Source organism: Mytilus galloprovincialis, chromosome 7, assembly GCF_965363235.1.
Source record: "Mytilus galloprovincialis chromosome 7, xbMytGall1.hap1.1, whole genome shotgun sequence".
NCBI lineage: Eukaryota > Metazoa > Mollusca > Bivalvia > Mytilida > Mytilidae > Mytilus > Mytilus galloprovincialis.
The window spans coordinates 76,707,575-76,735,536 of record NC_134844.1 but is presented as its reverse complement, the minus strand read 5'-3'; the positions used below and the strand labels follow the sequence as shown (position 1 = coordinate 76,735,536).

General features: G+C 32.6%; 1 protein-coding gene across 6 annotated transcripts; it reads left to right on the top strand.

The window, feature by feature from the left end:
* The first annotated feature begins 40 nt into the window (after positions 1-40).
* LOC143083691 (uncharacterized) lies at positions 41-26,606 on the top strand. 6 transcript variants are annotated; one of them, XM_076259982.1, is made up of 7 exons: positions 41-150; positions 2,483-2,701; positions 13,718-13,874; positions 14,452-15,519; positions 16,503-16,690; positions 18,274-25,655; positions 25,737-26,606. In XM_076259982.1, exons 2-6 carry the CDS (start codon positions 2,543-2,545, stop codon positions 18,628-18,630), a joined length of 1,929 nt encoding a protein of 642 aa, XP_076116097.1. In that variant the 5' UTR covers positions 41-150; positions 2,483-2,542; the 3' UTR covers positions 18,631-25,655; positions 25,737-26,606. The 6 variants fall into 6 exon arrangements, with proteins under 6 accessions (XP_076116097.1, XP_076116095.1, XP_076116100.1 ...); XM_076259980.1 differs by having other exon boundaries at positions 18,274-25,682; XM_076259981.1 differs by lacking the exon at positions 41-150 and adding an exon at positions 347-976 and having other exon boundaries at positions 18,274-25,682.
* Positions 26,607-27,962: the final 1,356 nt, after the last annotated feature.

Genomic DNA, 27,962 nt, shown 5'->3' with positions numbered 1-27,962 from the left:
ATAATTGTGTTAAAGGTTTTGAGACATACCATAGCGCCATCTAGATGCAGATTCTGCACCATAATAAATATGAAAAGAACTAGAAAATTTACAGAAGAATACTATTCTGTGATTGTCTAGAACCCCAAACCCATTACTGGTATCCGCATAGTAAGTTTAGAATGAACAGAAAAGATTGTCATGTGTACCAAGTGTTTATTTTTGTGGTTTTCATAATGTCTGTGCAATACCTCGAAAGTATTGACACATTTATTGACACATGATTTCCTGTATAATTTAGGCTGTAACTTTAAGGGACTGATAGCAATTCAATGTAGCTGATATTTATCATATTTAGAAGACATTTACATCTGTGAATAGCTGAAAATCAGTCATTACCTCAAACTAATGCAGCAGAAAAAAAATCATTATTGCCAGATTATGTTCATGAATGATGTCTATTGATGATGATGCTAAACACCATATCGCTATTTGTCCCCCATTACTGGACATTACACAGGTTCCTGTAAAATTTTGACGCCACGATGAAAAAGTGATTGTTGTGCTGAGGGTGTTGCAAAATATTTTTGGGTTAAAATAAGCAAAAGTATATTTTGTGGGTATTTTCTAGTTTCTTAGGAATATTAGGCGACTTGGGAATTTGTATACTTTCCCGCACATTTCAAAGGATTGAACTTGACGGTTACCTAAAAAAAATTCCGCTAGAGAAACATTTTTTATTATCCTGATGGCCCAGCTGGCGACTAAAAGATATTGCAGTGAACATATTATATTTGGGGAAGGTTCACTTTCTGGTAATGAGACCCGTCACGGCCGGGCTGGAGAATTGGGTAGGCAAATGCTCACATTAATCTGTACCAATACAGGCTTCAAATGTCCTCCTTTATAGGCCATAACTCATGGTGGTGATCCTTATAAAGGATGCTCATACGGAGACAACATGGACAAGAAGAAGAAGAAGAACATGGTCATGATGGTGAATTCCATGTCTACCAATTCCATTGCGACATAAATAAAAACTTTTCCCAAATAAAAACCTTATCATGCGGATTATTTGAAAATTACAGAGAGGAAATTAAGGAAACCAGTAAAGTCAGAATTTCACATATTTTTCTTCTTAATATAGATCAAGTTATGTATCCAATCAGGGGCATCATCTGTGTCCCATTGCCCATGGACACATTCTCCATTTAGGATAATAGATATGTCCCATTTCTAAGAATTAAGAATTTCCCTGAAATTGTATTAAAAATTCCTTATCTAGCAATTGTTTCGATGAATGATATTTGCAGGAGTTATGACCCTTTGCCAGATTGTTTGAAAATATGTTCACCTTTTTTTTTTTACTGCTGTTGAACTTTTAAGTTTAATACAATGCATGTTTGAATAGTTAATTGTCATCTTATATTGACTGAAAATGTAAAATCTCCACACAAGTTTCTTTTATAATCCAGGTGAAGGTCATTTTCTACAAGTGTTACAGTTCCAAAAGTGCAGTTGCTTGTTTACATTTAGGCAGCAACCATTTGATTTTCTGGGGGGGGGGGGGGGGGGGGGGCTATGTTTTTTTTTGGAAAAAAAATAAGTTTGTTTCCAGTTTTTGGAGAAAAAAATAATTTGTTTTGAATTCTGAAAAAAAAAAATTGTTTGTTACAACATCAGCTGTCACTATATGTATTTCTAAAATTGAAAGAAAAAATTGTTTTCGACTTGTCAGTTGTAATGCATTCCCGTTTTTTTTTTATCCAAATGGATAGTTTTTTTTTCATTATTTATATAAGTATTCGCGCAAACGACATTTCAAGGATAGTTATTGATTTGTCTATTTTTTAAATACAATGTACATGTATGTAAACATACGGATTATTTTTTAGGTTTATTTTTTCACAACACAAAGTGTTATCAATTATTTTATTAGTGTTTAATGCATTTCAATTAAAAAAAAGAATATATTTTATTTTTTTTACAGGGAGGATAATGTATTTGATATATTTGGTGGGAATAAAAAAGCATGAAATGTCAATTTTATTTTTATTCTGCAAATCAGAAAAATAGGGTCGGCTGATCTGTAAACCAACAAATAAAAAAACTCTGGCCTTAGTTTATTTTGACAAAATCGCAGGCGAAAAAAAAAGTTTGTACAGAAAAAAAAACCATAGGCCCCCCCCCCCCAGAAAATCAAATGGTTGCTGCCTTAACCGTCAATCTGTTCCTACTTTGGTCATTTTGTATTGCTAGTTTCTGATTTGATGATGCATGTATTGAATAAACTATTTTCATATTACACTCTTTGTACTCCTGAGTATATAATTTTTTGACAGGCAAATTTAAATACTCTTTAGAAAGACATTCTGGTTAAGTAAGAACATGGTAAATAAAAATTTGGGCCTAATGTTGATCATCTTTGATTTAAAATTCCAGATTTTCCTTTTTGTTTCCTGAAACTTTCCTTGATGTTGATTTTTTTTGGTTTTATTTACAGATTAAACCAAACACTGTAGGAAACATGTAAAGCGGAAAACAGAATTTAACTGAGACAACAATGGACAGGATGGAGGATCTCAATGAGATCCCATTTTCTATTGTTGGCCAGACAGCCATGAATAGTCTGGCTAATAAATTAGACCCAGAAATGTCAGTGATTGGTAACAATTGGAGAGTCCTGGCAGAAAAGTTAGGCTTTTCTACGGAGCATATTTTAGTAAGTACATGTTCAATGTATCACATCAAATCATAAAATGTCAAAAGAAAAACTGTCAATTCAAAAATTACTACACAGTGGCGGCGGATCCAGAAATTTGCATAAGAGGGGCCAACTGACTTTATAAGAGGGGGCCTGCTCCAGTCATGCTTCAATGTTACTCTAAATAATCAATTTTTTTCCCACAAAAAATGGGCCTAGGCCTCTTGAAAAACCCTCTAAGTCCGCCTCTGTTAAATTCTTTTTATGAACAGACAAAATTTTAAACTTAATTACTGCGATTTGATCAAAAGCTGCAAACAGATATATCAGGGGTCGAATTTATACTTTTTTGTTTACTGGCCAGTCGGACCAGTTGACTGAAAATGTACTGGTCCTGAAAAATGACATTCATTTGACAAACACTAAAATGACTAATATAAATGATAGATGATTACTTTTATTTTTCTCGGGTGCTTTCCTCTCCTTTATTCCAGTAGATTTTTGTTGTTCTGATTGTTCTTGAGCAAGTACAGAAACTAACTTTAAAATTGAAGATCCCATTACAAAAAAAAAAAAAAATTAAATTATAAATTAGGTATGTCACTGCAAATGTTTAACATGATGTTATATACAATTCATTACATTGCAATCGACTACCGGTATATATAATTTAACCATTCACGATCTTTTTCCAAGGAATTTTTATATTTACATTTCTTTTTTTCAATTTTATAAACTTCCTTTTGAATGTCACCTATTCTATTTTGTTGTCCGGCGGTTTAACTCGTTCCAGAAATTTTGTCATTTTGAGTTGTTGTGAAGGACGCTCACCCGAGGTATCAATTAACTTGAACAGTTGTAATAAATAGTACTCCCAAGTACCATGTTATTTGGTAATTTTTTTGTAAACACACCAAGATTGCAGTACATCAGTGATTTTTGTCGACAAATATCTACTGGTCTGCCGGACCACCAGCTGATAAAATGTACTGGTCCGACGCAAATTCTACTGGTCTCGGACCACCGGAACCAGCGCTAATTTCGACCCCTGTATATGTATCAGATATCAGAATATGAGTTCTTATTTTTGCAATACTTAGCCAGTCCTATTATTGGCATTAATTAAAACTTGTTATAATGTGTAAATTTACGGTAGAACATACAATGTACATTTGTACCTTCGGCACTTCTCATGTATTAGTCTAAAGAGAGGACAAATTGTATGATCGGTTTTGGGCCAAAATCCTGAAGAAAATCCAGACAGATCAAAGCAAAAGCAAAAGCAAATGTTGAAGATTGAAAAAGATTCTTTTTAAGGTGGTACCTAACACTACAGGGAGATAACTCTGTAAAGTCAGCTTAACGTTTTAATTACATTGTGTTGTAAAAGAAATATTAAGCTTCTCAATGATCAAAATTGGTGTTTGTCAAATTGCTATATAACCAGTGTAATTTTTCTGAAAAAACGGTTGGTTCAAATTTTTTGAAATTTTTATATTTTTGTTAAAGGGTCAAAGTAAATACTTTTACAAAATTTGATGAAAATTAAACGAGCCCTGCCAAATTAATTTTAGTGAAAGTGTTGGGTACCAGTCCTTAAAGGTTCAACTGTGGTTAAATGTTATATATTTTATCTTGTATGTATATGTAAATTAAATTTTCTTAGAAAAATCTTCATATTTTTTTTAACCTTTCACCTGTTTCACCATTGAGAATGAACATGAGGCAAAGTTTTATTAATAAAAAAAAACAAACCTTTCTAAGACACATTACATGATACTTGATAAATGTTGATGTGGGGAGAGAGTGGGGGTACTTCATTTCTGTATTTTTCTGTAAATTTCAATTTTCTCTTTTCTTTGTATTTATGGGTTCTCATTATTCCTTATTCTTTCTTTTTTTCTATTTGTCTACTCTTTCTTCTCTATTTTTCTCTATTCTTTATATTTTTTGCCCTTTATAAGTTTATTCTCTATTCGGAAAACCCCACTCCTCACCTCATTATATTGTGGTTTCATTATTTTTTGTGGGATACCATTATTTGTTGATTTCGTAGTTAGAGGTTAACCACAAATTTAAATGTCAACAAAAGTACAAATTATATTAAGGATTTCAAAACAACAAAATAAGATATCATAGAAAAAAAATCTGTTTTACTCCATCAAGGAAAATTGGCATCCATGAAAAATAAATAAAAACAAAGTAACTACTATTTGAGAAAATTATGTGTTGTTTTAGTATTGCAGTATGGGCATCATAAATTTTTATATTAAACCTTATTTAGGGAGCTATACCATTTGATTTTTATGGGGGGGGGGGGGGGGGGGGGGGCTAGGATGAAATTTGAAAAAAATAGGTAGGACAGCAGTTCTGAGTAAAAAAAAAGGCAGGATGTGACACTTGCAAAAAAAAAAAGTCAGGACAACAATTTAGGTAAAAAAAAGTCCGGATAAACTAAAAAAAAAAGAAGGCAGGACCGAATAGAGTGAAAAATAAAAAGGCAGGACAGAGATTACAGCTAAAAAAAAATGCAGGACAAAATTTTTATACGACCGCAAATTTTGAAAAAATTTTCGTCGTATATTGCTATCACGTTGGCGTCGGCGTCGTCGTCGTCGTCGTCCGGCGTCCGAATACTTTTAGTTTTCGCACTCTAACTTTAGTAAAAGTGAATGGAAATCTATGAAATTTTAACACAAGGTTTATGACCACAAAAGGAAGGTTGGTATTGATTTTGGGAGTTTTGGTCCCAACATTTTAGGAATTAGGGGCCAAAAAGGGCCCAAATAAGCATTTTCTTGGTTTTCGCACTATAACTTTAGTTTAAGTTAATAGAAATCTATGAAATTTTGACACAAGTTTTATGACCACAAAAGAACGGTTGGGATTGATTTTGGGAGTTTTGGTCTCAACAGTTTAGGAATTAGGGGCCAAAAAAGGGCCCAAATAAGCATTATTCTTGGTTTTCGCACAATAACATTAGTTTAAGTAAATAGAAATCAATGAAATTTAAACACAATGTTAATGACTACAAAAGGAAGGTTGGTATTGATTTTGGGAGTTTAGGTCCAAACAGTTTAGGAATTAGGGGCCAAAAAGGGACCCAAATAAGCATTTTTCTTGGTTTTCGCACCATAACGTTAGTATAAGTAAATAGAAATCTATGAAATTTAAACACAAGGTTTATGACCATAAAAGAAAGGTTGGGTTTGATTTTGGGAGTTTTGGTCCCAACATAATAAGGGGCCCAAAGGGTCCAAAATTAAACTTTTGTTTGATTTCATCAAAATTGAATAATTGGGGTTCTTTGATATGCTGAATCTAACTGTCATGACTGTGTATGTAGATTCTTAACTTTTGGTCCAGTTTTCAAATTGGTCTACATTAAGGTCCAAAGGGTCCAAAATTAAACTTAGTTTGATTTTGACAAAAAATGAATCAGTTAGGTTCTTTGATATGCTGAATCTAAAAATGTACTTAGATTCTTGATTATTGGCCCAGTTTTCAAGTTGGTCCAAATCGGGGTCCAAAATTAAACTTTGTTTGATTTCATCAAAAATTGAATAAATGGGGTTCTTTCATATTCCAAATCTAACTGTGTATGTAGATTCTTCATTTTTGGTCCTGTTTTCAAATTGGTCTACACTAAAGTCCAAAGGGTCCAAAATTAAACTTAGTCTGATTTTAACAAAAATTGAAATCTTGAAGTTCTTTGATATGCTGAATTTCTTCAAACATTTTTTTGAGAGGATTAATATTCAACAGCATAGTGAATTGCTCTAAGAGAAACAAAAATTTTAAGTTCATTAGAACACATTCATTCTGTGTCAGAAACCTATGCTGTGTCAACTATTTAATCACAATCCAAATTTAGAGCTGAATCCAGCTTGAATGTTGTGTCCATACTTGCCCTAACCGTTCAGGGTTCAACCTCTGCGGTCGTATAAAGCTACGCCCTGCGGAGCATCTGGTTCATCCTAGCCCCCCCCCCTAAAAATCAAATGGTAGCTCCCTTAGACCACATTCATTCTGTGTCAGAAACCTATGCTGTGTCAACTATTTAATCACAATCCAAATTTAGATCTGAATCCAGCTTGAATGTTGTGTCCATACTTGCCCCAACCGTTCAGCGTTCAACCTCTGCGGTCGTATAAAGCTGCACCCGCGGAGAATCTGGTTGGAAAGTTTGCTATAGCTAAGTTTGATTTTAATAAAAATTGAATTCTTTGGCTTTTTTGATATGCTGAATTTAATCATGTACTTAGATTTTTGATTATGGGCCCAGTTTTCAAGTTGATTCAAATCAGGATCCAAAATTATTATATTAAGTATTGTGCAATAGCAAGAAATTTTCAATTGCACAGTATTCAGCAATAGCAAGAAATCTTCCGATATATATGGTTGGAATACTAGGCCAGTCCCGGTTACTTTTAACGGTGGTGGATCCAGGTGGAGGGTTCCGGGGATTGGAACTCCCCTTTTTTTGACGATAGAATGGGGAAATATAATTGGAACACCCTAGCTCTTTTGTCCTGGGTTGGGAACCCCCTTTTAAAATGGCTGGATCCGCCCCGATTGATCAATTTTCATCTTCATGAAAAGGCGGAAAACAGCAAATTATTGAAGTTTCGTTTTATTTCTGCAGGAAAACAAATTATCATTTTAGTTAAATAAGTTGCTGGATCCATTAGTCTATTTTAATAACACTCAGTGCTCTGATTCAATTATTTTAGTTTTAATGCTGATATTTCTTTTTTTTTTTTAAATATGAACTCGGTTGACATATTGATAGATACGACAGAAAATTGCAACTCAACAAAATAACAATTCAGCCTAATAAGTAATAGAAGAAAAGTATCATAAAAATAGAAGACATTGGCCCCGAGGTCTTAGATTATAGGACTTAGTCTAGTGTTCCGGAAATCATGGAATTGTGATACGAGAAAAAATTCAAATGATTTTCGTGCAGGTAAACAAATCTTTAAATTAAAATGTTATGTGTGCCTGTCAAGTATTAAGTCTGTTAGAAAATTGGCATGTTCAAATTTGTTTTGGGGAAAATAAAAAATATTTAACTATAATTATCAAAATTTTGCAGTGGAAAAATATATCGCATACTCGGGAATAAACTCCCAAAAATACTTGAAAATAAAGATATTTCAAGTTTTAAATAGATTTATGACAGAGACAAACTGTTATAAAACGCCAAACGGATTATAGGTTGAAAATAAACCCGCCCCGATGCTTTTAAAGCATACTATACGGGCAGAGACATATATACACATATTTGTCTCTGATACGGGTCACACGTTTACCTGTTTTTGAAAGCTGTACGATGACATGAAGTTGTTTACATCGCTATCATTTGTTTACAGTTAATCATTGCGTCATTGGCAAAACATTTTCAAAAATAAATCTCCAAGACATCATTTAATTCAACCGGTATTTAAGTGAATTTAAAATATGGTACGAACGGACCCAAGAGGCGACCGTGTAAGATGAGAATGCGTTTTGGGAGCGAAGCGGCACCAAGGATGTGTATAGTAAGAAGTTCTTACTATACAAAAACCGTCGACGTCATACATGTGACTTTGTCAGTATTTATGTATTCTTTTTTTTTTTAATGTTATATTCATGTATATTCCTGTCCTTTTTAACTTTTATGCGAAAAATGAAGAAAGCACTTTGAATTTCTGATCGAACATATTTCCTGTTTTGAAGAACGTTTTGCATCATTTGTTTACATCGTCAAGGGTGCTTTCATACACACCCGCGTTCCAAGTTCGTCAAAGCTATTTTTGAGAAGACCCCTAAAAGCGACCGTTACCAAGGCACTCGTCGTAAGAAACATGCGTTAAAATATGCGCACTGTTAAAGGGCCGAGCCACCTTAAATCATTGTTTTATACAATATACAATGTATATTCATTTTTACTACCAACTGATAAATTAAAACAATCTTTACCATTCAGTGATAACAAGCACTTTTTGTTACATTTTAATATTTTAATATTTTTTTTTTTTTCAAACATTTTTTGAGAGGATTAATATTCAACAGCATAGTGATTGCTCAAAGACAAAAAAAATATTTTTAGTTCATTAGACCACATTCATTCTGTGTCCAAAACCTATGCTGTGTCAACTATTAAATCACAATCCAAATTTAGAGCTGAATTTAGCTTGAATGTTGTGTCCATACTTGCCCCAACTGTTCAGGGTTCAACCTCTGCGGTCGTATAAAGCTGCGCCCTGCTGAGCATCTGGTTGGAAATTGCTGCCGAGACAATGGTTTAGTTTGAAAAATCCAAACTGTGATTAATACATATTTGAAAATATACACATCTATAAAAGAGGGACGAAAGATACCAAAGGGACAGTCAAACTCATAAATCTAAAACAAACTGACAAAGCCATGGCTAAAATTGAAAAAGACAAACAAACAACAGCACACATGACACAACATAGAAAACTAAAGAATAAACAACACGAACCCCACCAAAAAACAAGGGATGATCTCAGGTGCTCAGGAAGGGTAAGCAGATCCTGCTCCACATGTGGCACTCGTTGTGTGGCTTATGTGATAACAAATCCGGTAAATAGTCTAATTCGGTAGGTCACATTCATGAAAGGGAAGGGGGTTGTAGTTACGACGTAAGGAACATATCCGATATCTTTTGTGAAATGGTTATTCCATAACAGTCAACCAACTCGTGATGGCGTCCGTAAAATTTACGAAGGGATGATTTCAACTAACTTCACCATTTGGAACTCTTGGTTTAATAGCTTCCTTGTGAGCGTGATCAACCCTCTATCAATAAAATCATGATAGGAAATGCAAGCACGGGAATATCGTATCAATTGGGAGATATATACCCCGTATGCAGGTGCTGCTGGAATGTTGCGACTTAGAAATGGAAAGTTCACAATGGGAAAGCTGAAATCATCTCTTTTGTTGTAAAGTTTTGTTTTCAACTGACCCTCATTGTCAATTTCTAGATGTAAGTCAAGATATGAGGCCGACTTAACTGTATCTGTAGTATCCTTTATCTCGAACTCGATTGGATAGATGCGTTCCACATAGTCACCAAATTTTGAATTATTTAGTGAAAGAACATCATCTATACATAGCAAAAAGTAGAGTTAAAGGATATTGCTAACTTCAAATCTTTCTTCCTAAGAAGTTCCTGCATGAAGTCAGCCTCATAATAATAAAGAAACAAGCCGGCAAGTAGAGGGCACAGTTTGTTCCCATTGGAATGCCGACAGTCTGTTGAAAAACATGTCCTCCGAACGTAACAAATATGTTGTCAATCAAAAAATCAAACATCTTGATAATATCAGTTTTAGAGAATTTTTTGTTCGAATCAGAGTGATCCTTTACAAAGTAGGATTTATCCCTCCCTAAGACAAGATACTTGTATCTACGTTGGCCATTCTTTTTTACGAAGCAAAGCAATACCAACTCTTTCAATTTGTCTTTTAGTTTGAAATAACCTATTTGAAATAATACACATATACAGTTGCAAACTTTCCAGAGGTGCTATCCAGCACTTTGATTGTTGTAAAGCTTGAGCAGGTGCTTTCGTGTCCACAAACACATTCTTCTTTTTATGTCCCATTTTATATGGGGATTATATTTTCTGGTCTGTGCGTCCATTCGTCTGTCCGTTTGTTCGTCCGATGTTTTCCTTGCGTCCATCTGTCCTGCTTCAGGTTAAAATATTTGATCGAGGTAGTTTTTGATGAAGTTGAAGTCCAATCAACTTGAAACTTAGTACACATGTTCCTTATGATATGGTCTTTCTTATTTTAATGCCAAATTAAGAGTTCACGGTCCACTGAACACAGAAAATAATAGTGCCAATGGGGCTTCCATGTTTTTTGTTTTTTTTAAATTTGCCCCTGCAACAAATCTGTTTCTATAAGTGACCACAGAGATTTTTGCTTTAAACATTTATAAGATTTATCCCAGTTTATTGGCCAGAAGAAACACCAATTTTTCTATGAATAAATGTGAATCTTGTTGGTACAGTGGCAACAGTATTATGTCTCAGTTTTGTTTTTCATCAATCTTTACATCAAGCATAATATCAGTGATATTGTTTGCCTTAAATTACTGGAGAATAAAGGCTTTTTCCCCTGGAGAAGAATCCCAATTTGAAAAAAAATGGCTTAAAATTATTCCCAAAAAGACAACATTTTTCCCAAACAGTGCAGTCTCAGTAGTAATTGTGCATGAATACAAAGTGAAAAACACTCATTTAAACATTTTTCTTGCCTAAAATGACTAAATGTGCAGATTTGAGAGTCTATTTATGTATCATCACTGACAATAAGGGGTCTTATTTCAAAAGAGGGTTAACCTCTTGAAGTTCCAGTCAAATTTATGGTTTGTTATAATTTTCCCTATTTGATAAAAATGACACATATTTTCCCAATAAAAAACAGTAGAGGTAGTTTTGAAAAAAGCCAACAACATCACTGAATATATTAAAAAGTTGAAGGATAATATTTGATAAACAATTTACTAGATTTAATATTATAACCACCAAACATTTCTTGTACTATTTGATCCTTTAGGCAACATTGTCGGAAAATTCATGATGCAAACATCCCTAGGTATAAACTTGTATGACCTTTTGACCTCAGATTCTGACCTCCTGTCAATACACATGTAATAATTACTCAGAAAAACATGCATTTGTATGTTTATAATTATATTTTCACCTGTGCAAGCTGTTATATTTTTCCAGGTGAGATAAATATGAATTTGATTTGTAAACCAGGAAATTATATAAAGCACATTTCATATTCGCAATGACGGACTATTACGTGAGTAGTGCAATAGGGTGTCATGTTTTTGAATAATTACAACATGAACAAATTGAATTATTTTTTTTTAATATGTAAATTTGTTATAAATTTAAATAATTGTTTGTTTATGTACTCATAAGATTTGCTATTAATTAGAATAGTTAAAAAATGTAATGAATTTGTTTTATTGAAAAAATCTTCAAATATATAAATTTTGAATAAACACTTAAGAATTGTTTGTACATCCTATTAACAAAATTACATGTAATAAAAATTAATTCAAAGTATATTACTATTGTTTACCCATGAATCAGTCCAATTCAACTAGATTTTGTAAAAATGTCTTACACTGAAGATTTAATTCGTATTTCTAAGTTATTGTACTAATGTGCACTATAAATAAAAGAAGGAAATTGTCAACGAGGAAGCAACCCAACAAAAAAAACCCAACTCTTTAGTCATTTTAAAGGTAACATATAGAACAATGTTAGACAGGTGATTATAACTTTTTCAGCCCTATAGGATCCTGAGTCTAAAATGTGGGTCTCATTGGGATCTAAGCGTGACGCGGGATTGTCGATTTTTTGTAAGCGTGACACGTGAAAGTCAAATTATTGTGTCGTGAAAAATGGAAATGAGGTCTTGCGGGACTCAGGAAATGACAAAAAAATGAGAATTGCTTACATACATAGTGTAAGCGGGATACGGGAATCTGACAAACCAGTAAGCGGGATCCAGGATCGGAACCCCCCAATGAGACCCCCAAAAATTGATGTTAATGAATTTAACAGATACAATCAAAGAACTGCTCTTAATCTGATTAAAAACACAACAACATTAGAACATGACATACAGCTACTTCAAAGGAGAACACAAGAAAATGCCAAAAAAAACAACAACTAGCATTTTAAACAGAACAACAATCAAGTATATGCTACAAAAATGTTTTCCCCCAGACCACCTAGTTTCTTCTCTGGAATTTGGCCTGAAAAAGTTCAAAGAAAAATGTAGCAATGCACCCCCTTTCAGAAATAATTCCCAGGGTAAAAATCAGTGTACTATACACACTTAAGATTGTACTGACATGACAGACAAGGGTCATGACTTAGGACAGGCAATACCAATTATTTTTATGTAAGAAACTTAATGGCATATACACACCACAGGGCAGTGTTCTCCCCAGAAATTGCATTTAGCATCATGGTAAATAGGGAAATTTGAAATACCATCTTGCTTCTAAAAATTATAGCATCACATCCATAACATAATCTATAAGAAAACCAATTGAGATAGCATCACATTACCCTGATGTTAAAAGGCCCTAGGGAGAACACTGCAGGGTGGACCCAGGTTCCATTTTAAATTTTGGTCCTTGTAGATGTATGGGCACCGCACACCACCACTGACATATGGAAATAACAAAATTTATCTAGATGTTGTTAACATATAAATTTTAGGGTCATATGTAGTTTATGTACGAAGTTTAAGGCTATATGTAGTTAACATACAGGTACAAATTTTAATACAATATTAACGATATTAAATAACTTTTTAGGTAAATACAAAATTGAGCCATTTATCATTTTACCTTAATCAAATATACCTTTATGCAAATTTTTATAAAAATTTATGATAAAGTAGATTTAGCTGAAGACCACCTCCGGGTGCTGGATTTTTGTGCTGTGTTGAAGAACCATTGGTGACCTCATGCTGTTTGTTGCTTTTTAGTCAGTCTTGAATCATATAACTTAATTATAGACTAAATTAATTCATGTTTGAATAAAAAGCAATAGACAGCTTTCGATTTCGTTGCATTTCTGTCAAAAACTTGGGTTTTAGTGAACTATGTGTTGTCAGTTATGGGGCATCGTCACTTCCTTCCTTGTTGAGTGAGTGGTTGAAAACATGATGCCATATTGCACAAATTAGTTTGCAAATTAAATTGTGATGATTTCCCATCAGTACCGCTGTCATTAGTGAATTGCGATTAACAATATTTCTAGTTTATCCTGCGTAATGACGATCATGAAGACTTTCAATGAACTCTAAAAGTGCAGGGATACAGGCGATTCCCTCTATCTGGTAAATGAACATCATAAAGGTGTGCATAATTAATAAACTATTCCAGTGAAGCACATAACTAGAAAGTGGTCTTTAGATGTATCATGTATATCGAAGGATATTCAATCAAAATGTAAATTTTTTTTTCTTCTATTTTTAGAACCTTGATTGCCGACAAAGTCATCATGGTCGAAATACTCTGAAGTTGTTTGAAGATTACATAAAACGTAATGGGAATTCTGTAGGAGCAGTCCATACAGCCTTAATCGACATGGAGAGAGAAGATGCTGTTGAGGCTTTAGAGGAACACATTCCTGGTATAAACCTATATGCTTTGAATTCATTTATGATGGTCTGAATGGGGTTGACACAATTGAGATTAATGGATAATAAAAAAAGAAGAGCAATGACATAGAAAAAGAAAGAATAGATACCCAACAACTATCCCCTTATCTAGCCCCTAATTTGTGGATAGAAATTTGAAAATACCAGAATAGTATCCAATATTTTAACACCTTGCCTTTCCAGAGTATTTTTGCTTGTTTTCTAGAAATATCTACATCATGAGATTTTGTATAATCTTATTGAATAAGAACATGTGGTATGATTGCTAATGAGATAACTATCTCCAAGTGACCAAATGATTAAGACATGTTGTGTATAAAAGTAATTAACCCATAATATATTGTGAAGGTTAATTACTTATTATAAGTAAGCAAGTATGAAAAGATCAAGGTCTTTATTTAAAACACTTCCCTAGTAGTAGTACACATAAAGATCACAGTTTTCATATATTTCAGCATGAAAGTAAATACAACAGCACAATATATTTAGTGTTACACCATAGTTTCAACGACTTTGTTTAATATATATATATTTTTTTTTATTTGTCAGATATTCGTGAAAAATACAGAGTGAGCAAAAATGAAATGCAGCGGCACAGAATACCAATGCAGAACTCTTGCTATGAACAAAGTACCCGTCATGAAAGTTTAGGTTACCCACGGCAAGCAGTATTCCCCACACCACCACCAGCACACTGCAATCCACCTAATTACCCCCATTCACAGTATCATCTGAACAGTGTAACCTCCCCATACCACTCAATGGTATATAATGACTTGTCGAGAAATGGGGACACGGCTGTTTCACGGTCAAGCAACCAGACCAAGGATTTTAATGTTACTTCATCGTCTTATACATGTACAAACAATTGTAGAAGTCCTACAGAGACATATCCTATTATACGGAATCAGGAACGGATTCAGGAAAGTGCATCGAAAATCGTTCATGTTGATCCTAGTGACACATATTCTTCATCAGACATCGAAATGATGTCTGAGGATTATCCACCAGAAGATGGACAGCCGCTTGCAGCAGGTATTCAGCGGGAGCATCATTATCGTAATATCATTAAGAGACCATTGAACACTAATCGTATGGAAGGTCAAGAGGGCGAAAGTCCCCCAGTTCATCCCAAACGATTGGACCTGCGATTAAATATATCAAGAGGGGAACAATTTGCCAGTCCCAGTCCAAGTCCAGCATCAGGCTCAGGAGGATCTATCCCACTTGCTCAACTTGACCATTTTACTAACTCAAACCTATATATGCCAGGCACCGTTTATAATAATTTGATGCAAGAGAAAAATCAGCAAGAATACGATCAGGAAAGACGAGGTCAGAACAAAGATCCGACCTTTAAAGTCCCGCCTCCTGTGAGTGCCAATCATAAACTTCCATATCAAAATGGACAACCTATACTGGATTTTCATCTGCATAGTTATCAGGTAAATGGACAGCCAGTGCCACAGAGAAGGATGGAACGTGAGGAATCTCGGACATTTCCACTACGCAACAGACAATTTTCTCACCCTTCCTTGCCACCGAAGGACAGACCATCTATACTGAAATATTCTGTGTCTGTTCCTAATGACATGAAACCAGCGGAATATAGAAAAGGTATGGAGTGCTTAAAGTATTGTATACATTTTGTAAATTTTGTAGTTTTTACATAACTTTTGCAGGTTGCAGGAATCTAATATCTGTTCTAAAAGTATCAATGATGTCATTGTTAAAGTTATCCTTAAGATTTTGAGTTATCTTCCTTTGTGCAGAATTGTAGGTGAATCAACTACAACCAATGCTTTATACAGTGGAATAATTAATTTTACTTCTGTTCCCACTAATGAACTAAAGCAATCTTTAAAATTGAGAATGGAAATGGGGAATGTGCCAAAGAGACAACAATCCGACCATAGAAAAAAACACAACAGCAGAAGGTCACCACCAGGTCTTCAATGTAGCGAGAAATTCCCGCACCCGGAGGCGTCCTTCAACTGGCCCCATAACAAATATATACTAGTTCAGTGATAATGAACGCCATACTAATTTCCAAATTGTACACAAGAAACTTACCCGTCAAACACTTTAATTATAAAACATGTAGTGAGACACTGAATTCAAATTCTGTCATTATTTAGAAAGTTAGCAATAAGTTTAAACTTAAAAGGACAATCAATGGCTGTGATGGTATTAAAAATATACTGAAAATTCAGTATTGGGTGCATTTATCATTTTGAATTTAGCAAATTGGAAAATTATATAAAATCAATGAATGAGTTTATGGGAAAAAGCTGCATACAGCTATAATGTGTATCGGATATCAGAATGAGAGTTCTGATCATTGCTATACTCACCCAGTTTATAAAAATTCACAATAATCTCTGCATTTAGAGTACTGTGGATTTATTTATTTTTGTGATTATCAATTTCCATGGATTGAGGAAAACTTGCATTTTGGTTGATATTTGGTTTTGTCTGCAATTCGTTGCCTACAATATCCACAACAATTGTTATTCCACGGGGGGAAAAATTAATCAATAGTGGATTCTACATGTATCAAGAAATCCATATTAAATGACTTCTAATTGTTTCTGTTGTAGCTTTCAAACATATCAGGGTATTTGTAACCTATGCTGGAGATAGTAAAAAACACATACAAAAAGTGTTAAACCTATGTCGATGTCTAGAGAAAAATGGTTTCACATGCTGTATGGATATGTTCGACAAACGAATGCCGCAGGAACAGATGTTAAACAGACAAGACTGGTGTGCTCATCGGTACAATGAGGTATATATTTATAATCGAAGTGACAAAGAACAATTTTTCTGCTCTTTTAGATGATGTCTGCTATCAATAAACAGAACAAAAAATCAAAAAAATATCAGGATTGGTCTATCAGAAATTTAGTATCACTGACTTGGCGAAAAAACTGATCAACAAAATCATCTAACATGTAATGCGAAGCGTGGTTATTTAAAAGTGTGCACCACATTTTTTATATGTTATCTTGAAAAGACAGAAAAAATATTAAAAAATTTAAAGTCACTCCTTATAATTTAATTCTAAAAAGGAGTAAATAACAATAAAAGCATTGATGACGTCAAATTCACATGACAAAATTATGTTTATGAGCTGATAATCAAAATGCTTTCAACCAATCAGAAGACGTGCTACATCCATAATTAAATTATTCATTTTTAAATTTAGAAAGTCATGAATAAATTTACCTAAGACTATTAAACAACCCCAAATGCCCAAAATACATAAATACAAAGGCAAAAAGACAACAACAACAAACAACTATAATGAGGTTTTAATTTATACCAATCGTCATTTCAGAGCACCCTTAAGGTGGTACCCAACACTTTCACTAAAATTAATTTGGCTCGTTTAATTTTCATAAAGTTTTGACAAAGTATTTACTTTGACCCTTTAACAAAAATGTAAAAATTTCAAAAATTTTGAACCAACCATTTTATCAGAAAAAATACACTGGTTATATAGCAGTTTGACAAACACCAATTTTGATCACCAAGAAGCTTAATATTCCCTTTACATTACAAAGTAGTTAAAACGTTTAGCTGACTTTACAGAGTTATCTCCCTGTAGTGTTAGGTACCACCTTAATGCAACATTTATGTGAGCTTTTAAACATCCATTGCTCTTCAACTTCATGTGTAAATTGTATTACTGAATAATTAAAATGGAGGACTCATTATTTAGCAATAACTAACAATTCAACTTGTTAAAATGTGATTTCTGGTATTAAGATTGCCAATTTTCAGTAACAGATCAGCTCATATCTTGTTAAAACAGCTACAAAAAACAAATATATATATGAAAATTTTACTGGACTCATAGTTGTGTTCATCAAAATTTTTATGGTTTATGCAACAACAACAAAAATGGTTTATAAATAGTTAATGCTTAAGGTGGTACCTAACACTTTAACTAAAATTAATTTGGCTCGTTTAATTTTCTTCAAATTTTGATTAAAGTATTTACTTTGACCCTTTTACAGAAATATAAAAATTTTAAAAAATTTGAACCAACCGTTTTTTTAGAAAAATTACACTGGTTATATAGTAGTTTGACAAACACTAATTTTGATCATTGAAAAGCTTAAATATTCCCTTAACAACACAACGTAATTTAAACGTTTAGATGATTTTACAGAGTTATCTCCCTGTAGTGTTAGGTACCACCTTAAATGTTATGATTTTACAGGCTGATTTCATTCTCATGTGTGTGTCGGAGCAGTATAAAACAGTTAATACTAATAATCTTTTATTTCCATAGGCTGATTTCATTCTAATGGGTGTGTCGGAGCAGTACAAAACAGTTAATGCTAATAATCTTTTATTTTACAGGCTGATTTCATTCTGATGTGTGTGTCGGAGCAGTACAAAACAGAGATTGATATGTATGAATGTGAGAGTCAAATAGACGACAAGGAACTACATATTCAGTATATTTATAGCCTCATGTTGGCTGAACTTAAACAGAACGGAAATAAAAATTCCAGAGTTATTCCCCTTTTGTTTGAAGGTTGCACTGAAGTTGACATTCCACAATGGTTGCAACACACATATGTTTATACATGGCCAGGACAGTACAGGGACTTGTTGTGGTGCCTAACAAAACCGCATACAAGGATAAAACTACGATCACAGCAAAACCAGAGCACGCCTACGTCACCTGTTAACGGACCACATCATTTATTATAGTCAAAAAGCGTCATCGTTATTTAATTGCACAGATTTCAGTATGATTTTCTTATTTCTAAGTGTCTTTTGTACTGCTTTTATTGTCTCATAGTGAGGACAGGATTTAAATCAGTAGCAGATGTTATTAAAAAAAGTAGAAAATTGTCAGGGGTATTGGTGATGATGGACAAGAAAAACAGGAATAACCACAATATGAAAACTTGCATGTTTGTACAAGTCAGTAATATTGTTTACTGAAAAGAATTATTCTGCATATAACCACAATTTTAAGCAGTATATTATTTAAATTTGTTGCAATGTGCATATAGTTTAAGTTTCACAGCATATTTGTTTATCTTTTAAATGTGATGTTAAGTATATAATATTGCAAAATTTGTTTTGAAATCCATTCTCCACATGGAGCAAAGTCTCATTATAACATATTTTTTTCATGTTTATATGGTTATTCCTACAGTTAAAAAAGGTTTCAAAAATTTGGTATTTGATTCTGATGTAAGAGGAAGAATAGACCTGAGTGGGGGCTAAAAATAAGCTTGGTAGCAAAATATTTGTCAACATTTTTCAATCAGATAGATGAGGGCCCTCATGGGGTTTTTGATTATGTGATTACTTGGCCGTTTTTTTAATGATTATTTGATTATTAAGCCAAATATTTCATGATTATTTGATTACCTAGGACTGTATTTTTAGTTTATGATTATTTGATTACTAAAGATAAGCAAATATTTAATGATTATGTGATTATATTGGCAAAAAAATGGTGATTATGTGATTACTAGGACCCCCCATGAGGGGCCTCATGTCTATATGAGATTTCTATTGTTATTATTATTTTAATCAAATCGTTAACGTGCAATGTAATTGTAAATGCTATTATAAATAGATTAATTTATGGAATAGTAATAATGGCTACCTTTAGCCCTAAAAGGATTATTTAAGGTGGTACCCAACACCTGTACTAAAATTAATTTGGCTCGTTTAATTTTCTTAAAATTTTTACAAAGTATTTACTTTGACCCTTTGACAAAAAAATAAATCTTAATATTACCTTATCCATACAATGTAATTAAAACGTTTTTCTGATTTTACAGAGTTGTCTCCCTGTAGTGTTAGGTACCACCTTAACTTATTGTGTATTTGATACATATAGATCATGACTTTATAGCTATACATGTAAGTAAAATTATTTCTAGATTTTCATCCTTATTTTTGTTTATTTTGAAGACTGAAGTGGGTGGTTTTAACTAGGGCAGTTTAAAAAGAAGTTTTCTTCAATTTTAAAATTATGAAATGAAAAAAAATGCAGTTAAAAAGATGATGAGAATTAAGAAATATTGTTATTTGGGGTTAGTCCATTAAATTGGATGGGGGAGAGTAGGAAAGGACTTTCAAAATCCCCCTACAACTAAACAAAATTCTTTAAATGTTTTAATTAAAGATATGTGTAGAAGATAAATTCCTATAACTTTTACACTCTGCTACACATGAACAAACAACCATAACAAACCAACGACCAATGTCCAAAAAATGAAACATTTTTTCCAACCCTCCAATATATAATTTAATGGAATAACCCTTGCATCTTATAGTTCTGTCATTGTTTTTGTTTGTTGTTAATGTATTAAGATTTTAAACTAGAATGATAATGTAAAAAGAAAGTGTACATTGCAAATGATATTTCATTCAGTATATATCAGATCTCTTTTGTAAATATTATTGTATATATCTTCAGATCTTTGATGCCAACAAGTTTTTTGACATGAGTTATTTCCCTTTCGTAAGGAAAAGACTTATTTCCCTTAGGAGGTGAAATGATTTTTGTCACTGCAAGCCAGATTGATTTGTTTGTATCAGTAACTGTAAATATTTTAATCATTGACATATGCAGAAGAACCATATACATTTTATTGTAGATGAACCATCAAGAAATAACTACTTCAAATATACAGCTAACTAAAAGGAACCCTTTGTGACTAAAATATATCACGGCTATTTGATTTAAACTTGATATTGTACCCAGGGAACTGACCATGAACACTCTTATAAGTAGTCAAGGTCATTAAAAACCACCCTCATTTGTTTTACCCAAAGAAGGCACTGCCACATGGGTAGTAAAAAATATAGGCAATTAATAATTTCTTTCACATTTTCCTTTTGCTATAATGTATTTGACATCCACTCACTTCATTTGAATGTGCTTTCCTTGGGTCCTGTGTACGCCATTACTAAAGAGTTTTCAGATTAAACTTGTATTTGGTTAAATTGCTGAGGAATAGTCATGTACTATGCAGATCTGAAGGATAAGGTTATTTTGACTCGCCCAAAGATAGCAGCCCTTAAGGTATTCCACTCTCAGGGTATCATTAGACATGTGGTATAAAGAGAGATCTATCATATGTATCCATTTTAAATACTGTGGATTCATTTATTTTCTTAAGCATTTTGACTACCAACTTTCCTGGATTGAAGTGTTGTGGTTTTGTAAAAGTCTGTATACAATTATATAGATAATTTGCACTACGTTGCAGATCAAAATGTTTAGTTGGTGTATATCCTCAAAATCAACAAAAAATTGATATCTCAGGAATATAAATGAGTCCACAGTAGATCACTCTAAACTTTGACCACCAAAAGTTGACAAATAAAGTGATTAAAAGGTGGGTAAGAAGACTGAGTTGAAAAATTTGTTAAAATTTTGAACCATAATTCAGATTTTTGTTTTGTAAAATCTATAATGTTGTACAGATTTACGCACATATATATATATATATAAATATAAACACACATTATACTATACAAGTATAAAGATTTTACATAAGAGTATAGATGTATTAATATGTGAAAAATATATATTGTTATGTACATAAAAATAGTATATTGTTAAGATATGATGTATACATGTATTATGTAAAATGATTTTTTTTGCTAGAAAAGTAGTTATTTGTTATAGAATTCCATTGAGACTAATAAAAAACATTCCTTTTAATGTACCTTTTAACGTTAATGATAGTTTTTGACATGTTAACGATTAATGATAGTTTTTAATATGTTTAGGATTAATGACCATTTTTTATATGTTAAGATTTTAATGTGAACCTATCTAGATTTGTTAGACTTGTTACTAACAAAACAAAAATTAGAAAAGTTAAAATAATTCATATATATCACTTGAGAATTACTGATTTTAAAACCAGACGCTTTCAATAAGATTATGATAAAATTAAATTTTGTATAAACTTACCATTGGCAATATATTAATGATAGTTGGTAAATATATAAATTGTAAAAGATGTACACACAGTATGGTGTATTTCAATTGTTATCTTCTACACTATGGTTATTTGTTAATCCAATTTTTCAATTTTTTAATGACTGCTATTATTATTGATTAAAAGTTGTTTGTTCTTTTAAAAAGGGGAGGGGGTAGACACAGTTCAAGGGAGAGAGATACATCTAAGGATCTTTAATGTTCAGTTTTATAATTGCTTTTGAAAAGCAATGTGTGATCTACAATATAAAAGCTAAGAATGCATTTAATCTACAAAAAAGGTTAACACAAACATATTGAAAAAAAAATGATTTTAGAGAGTTATCTCCCTTAACCTAGGGTTATCTCCCCATTAATCATTACATGGAAATCCAACTTTTAACCATTATTATATAACCTTGTCAAGCTCCAAAATGATTGACCACCCTCTAAGGGAAAATACCATTGTTAGATTGATTCTGTGATCTCTTGTTTTGATGCCCCACCTACAATAGTAGAGGGGCATTATGTTTTCTGGTCTGTGGGTCCGTTCGTCTGTCCAGTTTCAGGTTAATGTTTTGGTAAAGGTAGTTTTTGATGAAGTTGAAGTCCAATCAACCTGAAACGTAGAATATATGTTCCTTATGATATGATCTTTCTAATTTTAATGTCAAATTAGAGTTCTGACCCCAATTTCACTGTCCACTGAACATAGAAAATGATAATGCCTATCCAGTTTCAGGTTAAAGTTTTTTGTCGAGGTAGTTTTTGATGAAGTTGAAGTCCAATCAACCTGAAACTTAGTATATATGTTCCTTATGATATGATCTTTCTAATTTTAATGACAAATTAGAGTTCTGACCCCAATTTCATGGTCCACTGAACATAGAAAATGATAGTGTGAGTGGGGCATCCATGTACTGGGGACACATTCTTGTTTTGTGATATTTTATTTCTGTGAAGTTGAATTATTAGTGTACAAAGATTCCTTAGACAACTGAAACATATCCAACTGTTTGGGAATTGATTAGTTGGAAATAAATATGTCATTGTATTATAAACAAACCATGGTTTAACATCATTTTGTCAATTTGGACAGGATAAACGCCTACTGCAGATTCATTTATATTTTTTTGAATCAATATTTGTTGATAGAGGAAAACTTACATTTTCATGGATATTTGATCACATGGTTTTGCCAATCTTTGCATTCAAAACTTATTGAAAATTTGTTCTTCGTTGAACATTTGAATTTTTGGATCACATGTACCTACAAAAATTGGTATCCAACGATGTATACCAATTCTTTTTTAGTCAAAAATTGTATTTTACCTCTTCCTCAGACCATACCATTTTTTGGTTTATGGAGAGTTCAATTGACATGTAAAGATTACTATTGAGATGCAATTCTACTTGATTATTGCTCAGGATGCTGCTTAGGTTTATTTTGGCTTAAAATTTTTAGATGACACAATTTGAGCAAAATCTGTGCTTGGTTTTATTGATTTACACCAATTCCCCAGTTTAACCATATACCTATTGTACTTCCACTTTCTAAGTAATGAATTTTGAGTAGTTAGATCTTGAAAGTTCCTTGTGAAAGTTATTATAAACACAAGTCATGCACACAGGGAGTGCCACCAAAAGGCAATGTTTTGAGTTGGACTAGTTAAAAGATTAGGCATAGTAACCATATATGAAGCTCCATAAATCCACCTCTGGGCACACTTAGGTCACAAAACCAGAATCATATGTACAATTTGTGAATAATAAAGGATCTTATTATCACTCATTCTATAAAGGGTACTTTTTCTGCAGTTTGTTATATTTTGTATATTTAGAATTTAGGGTGATGTTTTTTATCAAAGCAAAAAGTGTGACCATTAGCTACAGGATAAAGTTACAAAAAGTAAAAATAGAACATTTTATTTGATTTTCAAAATTATCTTTCCAACATCTCTAAAACATGTATTTATCAGGCATAAGATTCTGGCTCTTAAGAGGGTCCTTGAGGGACAAAAACGGATGACCCTCCTCAAGGGCTATTTGATTATATGATTACTTGGCCATTTTTATGCACCACCTACGATAGTAGAGGGGCATTATGTTTTCTGGTCTGTGCCTCCGTTCGTTCGTCCGTCCGTCTGTGCGTCCGTCTGTGCGTCCGTTCGCCTCAGGTTAAAGTTTTTGGTCAAGGTAGTTTTTGAAGAAGTTGAAGTTCAATCAATTTGAAACTTAGTACACATGTTCCCCATGATATGATCTTTCTAATTTTAATGCCAAAATATAGTTTTGACCCCAATTTCATGGTCCACTGAACAAAAAAAATGATAGTGCAAAGTTCAGGTTAAAGTTTTTGGTCAAGGTAGTTTTTGATGAAGTTAAAGTTACATCAACTTGAAACTTAGTACACATGTTCCCTATGATATGATCTTTCTAATTTTAATTCCAAATTTAAGTTTTGACCTTAATTTCACGGTCCACTGAACATAGAAAATGATTGTGCGAGTGGGGCATCCGTGTACTATGGACACATTCTTGTTATAGTAATTATTTGGTTACCAGACAAAATATTTCATGATTAATTGATAATCTAGAACTGTATTTTTGATTATTTGATTATCTTGTTTAAAAAAATAATTAATGATTACTAGTATATGATTAAAATGGTTTAAAAAGTAATTATTTGGACACCCCATGAGGGGCCTCAAAAATCAGGCATTGATATAATCTTCATGTGCTGTTATCATTGTGCATTGATGTTACCTTTCCTAGTTATGTAAAATCTGCACACCTTAAATTCTGAATATGCATTATTTAATGTGTATTCATGGTCAGTATTTAAATTAGTTATTGAAATGTATTATAATGTAAATTTCTTTTTATTAAGATATTTTGCTAGCGCTTATGCTTAAAATTTTTGTTACATGCAAAATTATTATATGTATATGAATATTTGATATTAGCTGTATTATTCTTACAAGAGTACATACTTTTCATAGAAAACCAACAAAATTATGTGCCATATATAGTAGTAACACAACTCAAAATTGAGGGTTGTTGACTATAAAAAATAGGCCATTTTTCTCTATACTGTATACTTTTTGTCTATTCTGTAAACCCCCATCCACAACCTCAAAATTATTTATAATTCAAACTGTTAAATAAAATTACAGCTTTCCTGGTCAAAGACCATGGGATTTTTTGTCTTCTCTAGGTATTAGTTGTCCATCGTTCTCTCATTGTTTGCTTACCTTTTCTTACTGAATCCTATTTAAGAGTATTTTGCAAAGGGTTTCGTTTAAACATATTTTATTGTCCAAAAACATTGACAATAGGATTGGACACAAGTTTTGCAACTTAACACGTCTTCTCCATGCAAAGGGAAAGAACTCAAAGATGACAAACTATATCCCTGTCTTTACAAACCGTATAGAAAAAGCATGTTTTGATGTTTTTGATGTACACAAGATTTTTATGTATTTTCATGACATAATCACCTATTTTGCAATCCAATTTTACCATGATGTGTCAATTGCTGATGCAGTCAAACATTTATTGTCAGATCCTGTATAATACACCAGATTATTTCCACTTGCTTTTATTGGGCAGGGATACAGCTCATCCTTTCCTTTGCAAATAGTATTAAATTGGACTATTTCATAATTAAAATGTTTTTATACCAGTTGATTCTGTTATAGAGAATAATCTTGTCTGCTTTGAGCACAAAAATTAATTTTACCTGTCCTACTTTGATCTGATTAGATTAGTCTACCAGGTGAGCTAATTTATGTAAGTTTACCAGGTGAGCTAATTTATGTAAGTTTACCAGGTGAGCTAATTTATGTAAGTTTACCAGGTGAGCTAATAAGTTTAGTTTATCATGTGGTCTAACTAGGTCAGTTTAGTAGGTCAGCAATACACAATGTTAATCTGACAAGCTCAGTAAGTGTTTATAATATGTATATAATTTACAGCTATGCGATGCAATTCAGCTTGCTCTTTTTCAACAAAGCAAAACCTTGGATGATGTTCCTAGATTTTCATTTCTAACATCTCAGTTATTTGGTTGATTTTTCATTTCTATTTATAGCTAATATATCAGGTCTTCAATTTTTTTCTTTTGAGAAAAAAGAATCATATATACTACAAAAATAAAACTAAAATGAAATTGACTTTTAATGTTGTGTATTTGTTTTTAGTATATGCAAAACATACAATTGCCTATAATCTAGATAATTGAATTTAAGGCAGAAGACCTTGGTTAAGGGAAACAACTCTATAAATCATCAGTACGTTTGTGTCAACCATTTTAAAAAATATATTCTAAGCTTCTAGGTTACACAGATTATTTTCAATCTGTTTCAGGTAAATGCTTAAAATATGTTGATGAACTTGACTGTTGCAAACGCATAACTAATGTAAAGAGTTATCTCCCTGAACCAAGGTCTACCCCCTTAAGAATAAATCTAGATAATAAATATTGAATTATAGACCTTGAACTCATAGTTTTTATCATAATGACTAGTCAAACAGTTCTTTGACTCCTTGATTTTTTTTTTTAAATGATGGAATGAAAACCTAGGAATTGACTTAAGAGTTAGAACTTGGTGATGTATTTTTGATGAACAGCTGACCTTAGTTGCAAACCTTGCATTACATTGTATTGCATAGAACAATCACTGTTGTCATTGTATAAAATATGAAATAATAAAGATATAAAGAGGCATATTTAGTTGTTAATATGTATGTATATGTGCTGTGGATTCATTTATTTTCGTGGGTACCAGTTTTCGTGGATTAAGGAAAACTCGCATGTCGGTGGATATTTAATTTAATAGCGGTTTCGCTGAGCTCTACCATACTATCCAACAGAAAATATGTCATTTGTTGAACATTTGATTCGTGGTTTACCTGTACCCACAGAATCCATGAAAATTGATATTCAACGAATAATAATGAATCCACAGCATATATATTAGTATTCTCCCTTTCTAGAAAGAACTAGATTGCATTCACCTTACCCGTCACTTTGTTCGTTTACAGTTACAAATAATTTGACAGATTTTTCTCATGGTACTACTGAACTGAACAACTTCATACTAAGTTAGCAGCTTAACAGTAATGAGTTGTAATCTTTGATAACATTTCAGATTTGTTAGATTTGTTGGTGGATCTTAGGAGTTGAACTACAGTATTACTATCCTGTCAAAACTGAGATTGACAGTTCAAATCCTGTACATATGAGGTGCACTTCAATACAATCTTAACTTGGGATTGTTAGTTTTCCTATCAAAACTAATATTGAGAATGGAAATGGGGAATGTGCCAAAGAGACAACAATCCGCCCATAGAAAAAAACAACAGCAGAAGGTCACCAACAGGTCTTCAATGTAGCGAGAAATTCCTGCACCCGGAGGCACTTCAGCTGGCCCCTAAACAAATATATACTAGTTCAGTGATAATGAACGCCATACTAATTTCCAAATTGTACACAAGAAACTAAAATTAAAATAATACAAGACTAACAAAGGCCAGAGGCTCCTGACTTGGGACAGGCGCAAAAATACGGCGGGGTTAAACATGTTTGTGAGATCTCCCCCTCCCCCTATACCTCTAGCCAATGTAGAAAAGTAAACGCATAACAATACACCCATTAAAATTCAGTTCAAGAGATGTCCGAGTCTGATGTCAGAAGATGTAACCAAAGAAAATAAACAAAATGACAATAATACATAAATAACAACAGACTACTAGCAGTTAACTGACATGCCAGCTAGTTCTTTAGAATAACTCTGACTGCCTCTACCAATAAGTAATGACTGCAATGAACTATCACAAAAGAATTGAAAATGGCTTTAAACACCAATCAATCAATCTATCTATCAGTATCACTAGTATTCACTAAATGAAACAAGAAAAATTGGTAGTAAGAGGCACTTAAATCTAACATATACATGAAATTTTGAAAAGAATGAAAAACCATTACGTACAACAAGAGACAACCGTTGACAAAGTACTTTTCCTGATTTGAGACAGACACTCAAGTATTGGTATGCTACATTTCTTGAAATAACAATAATCA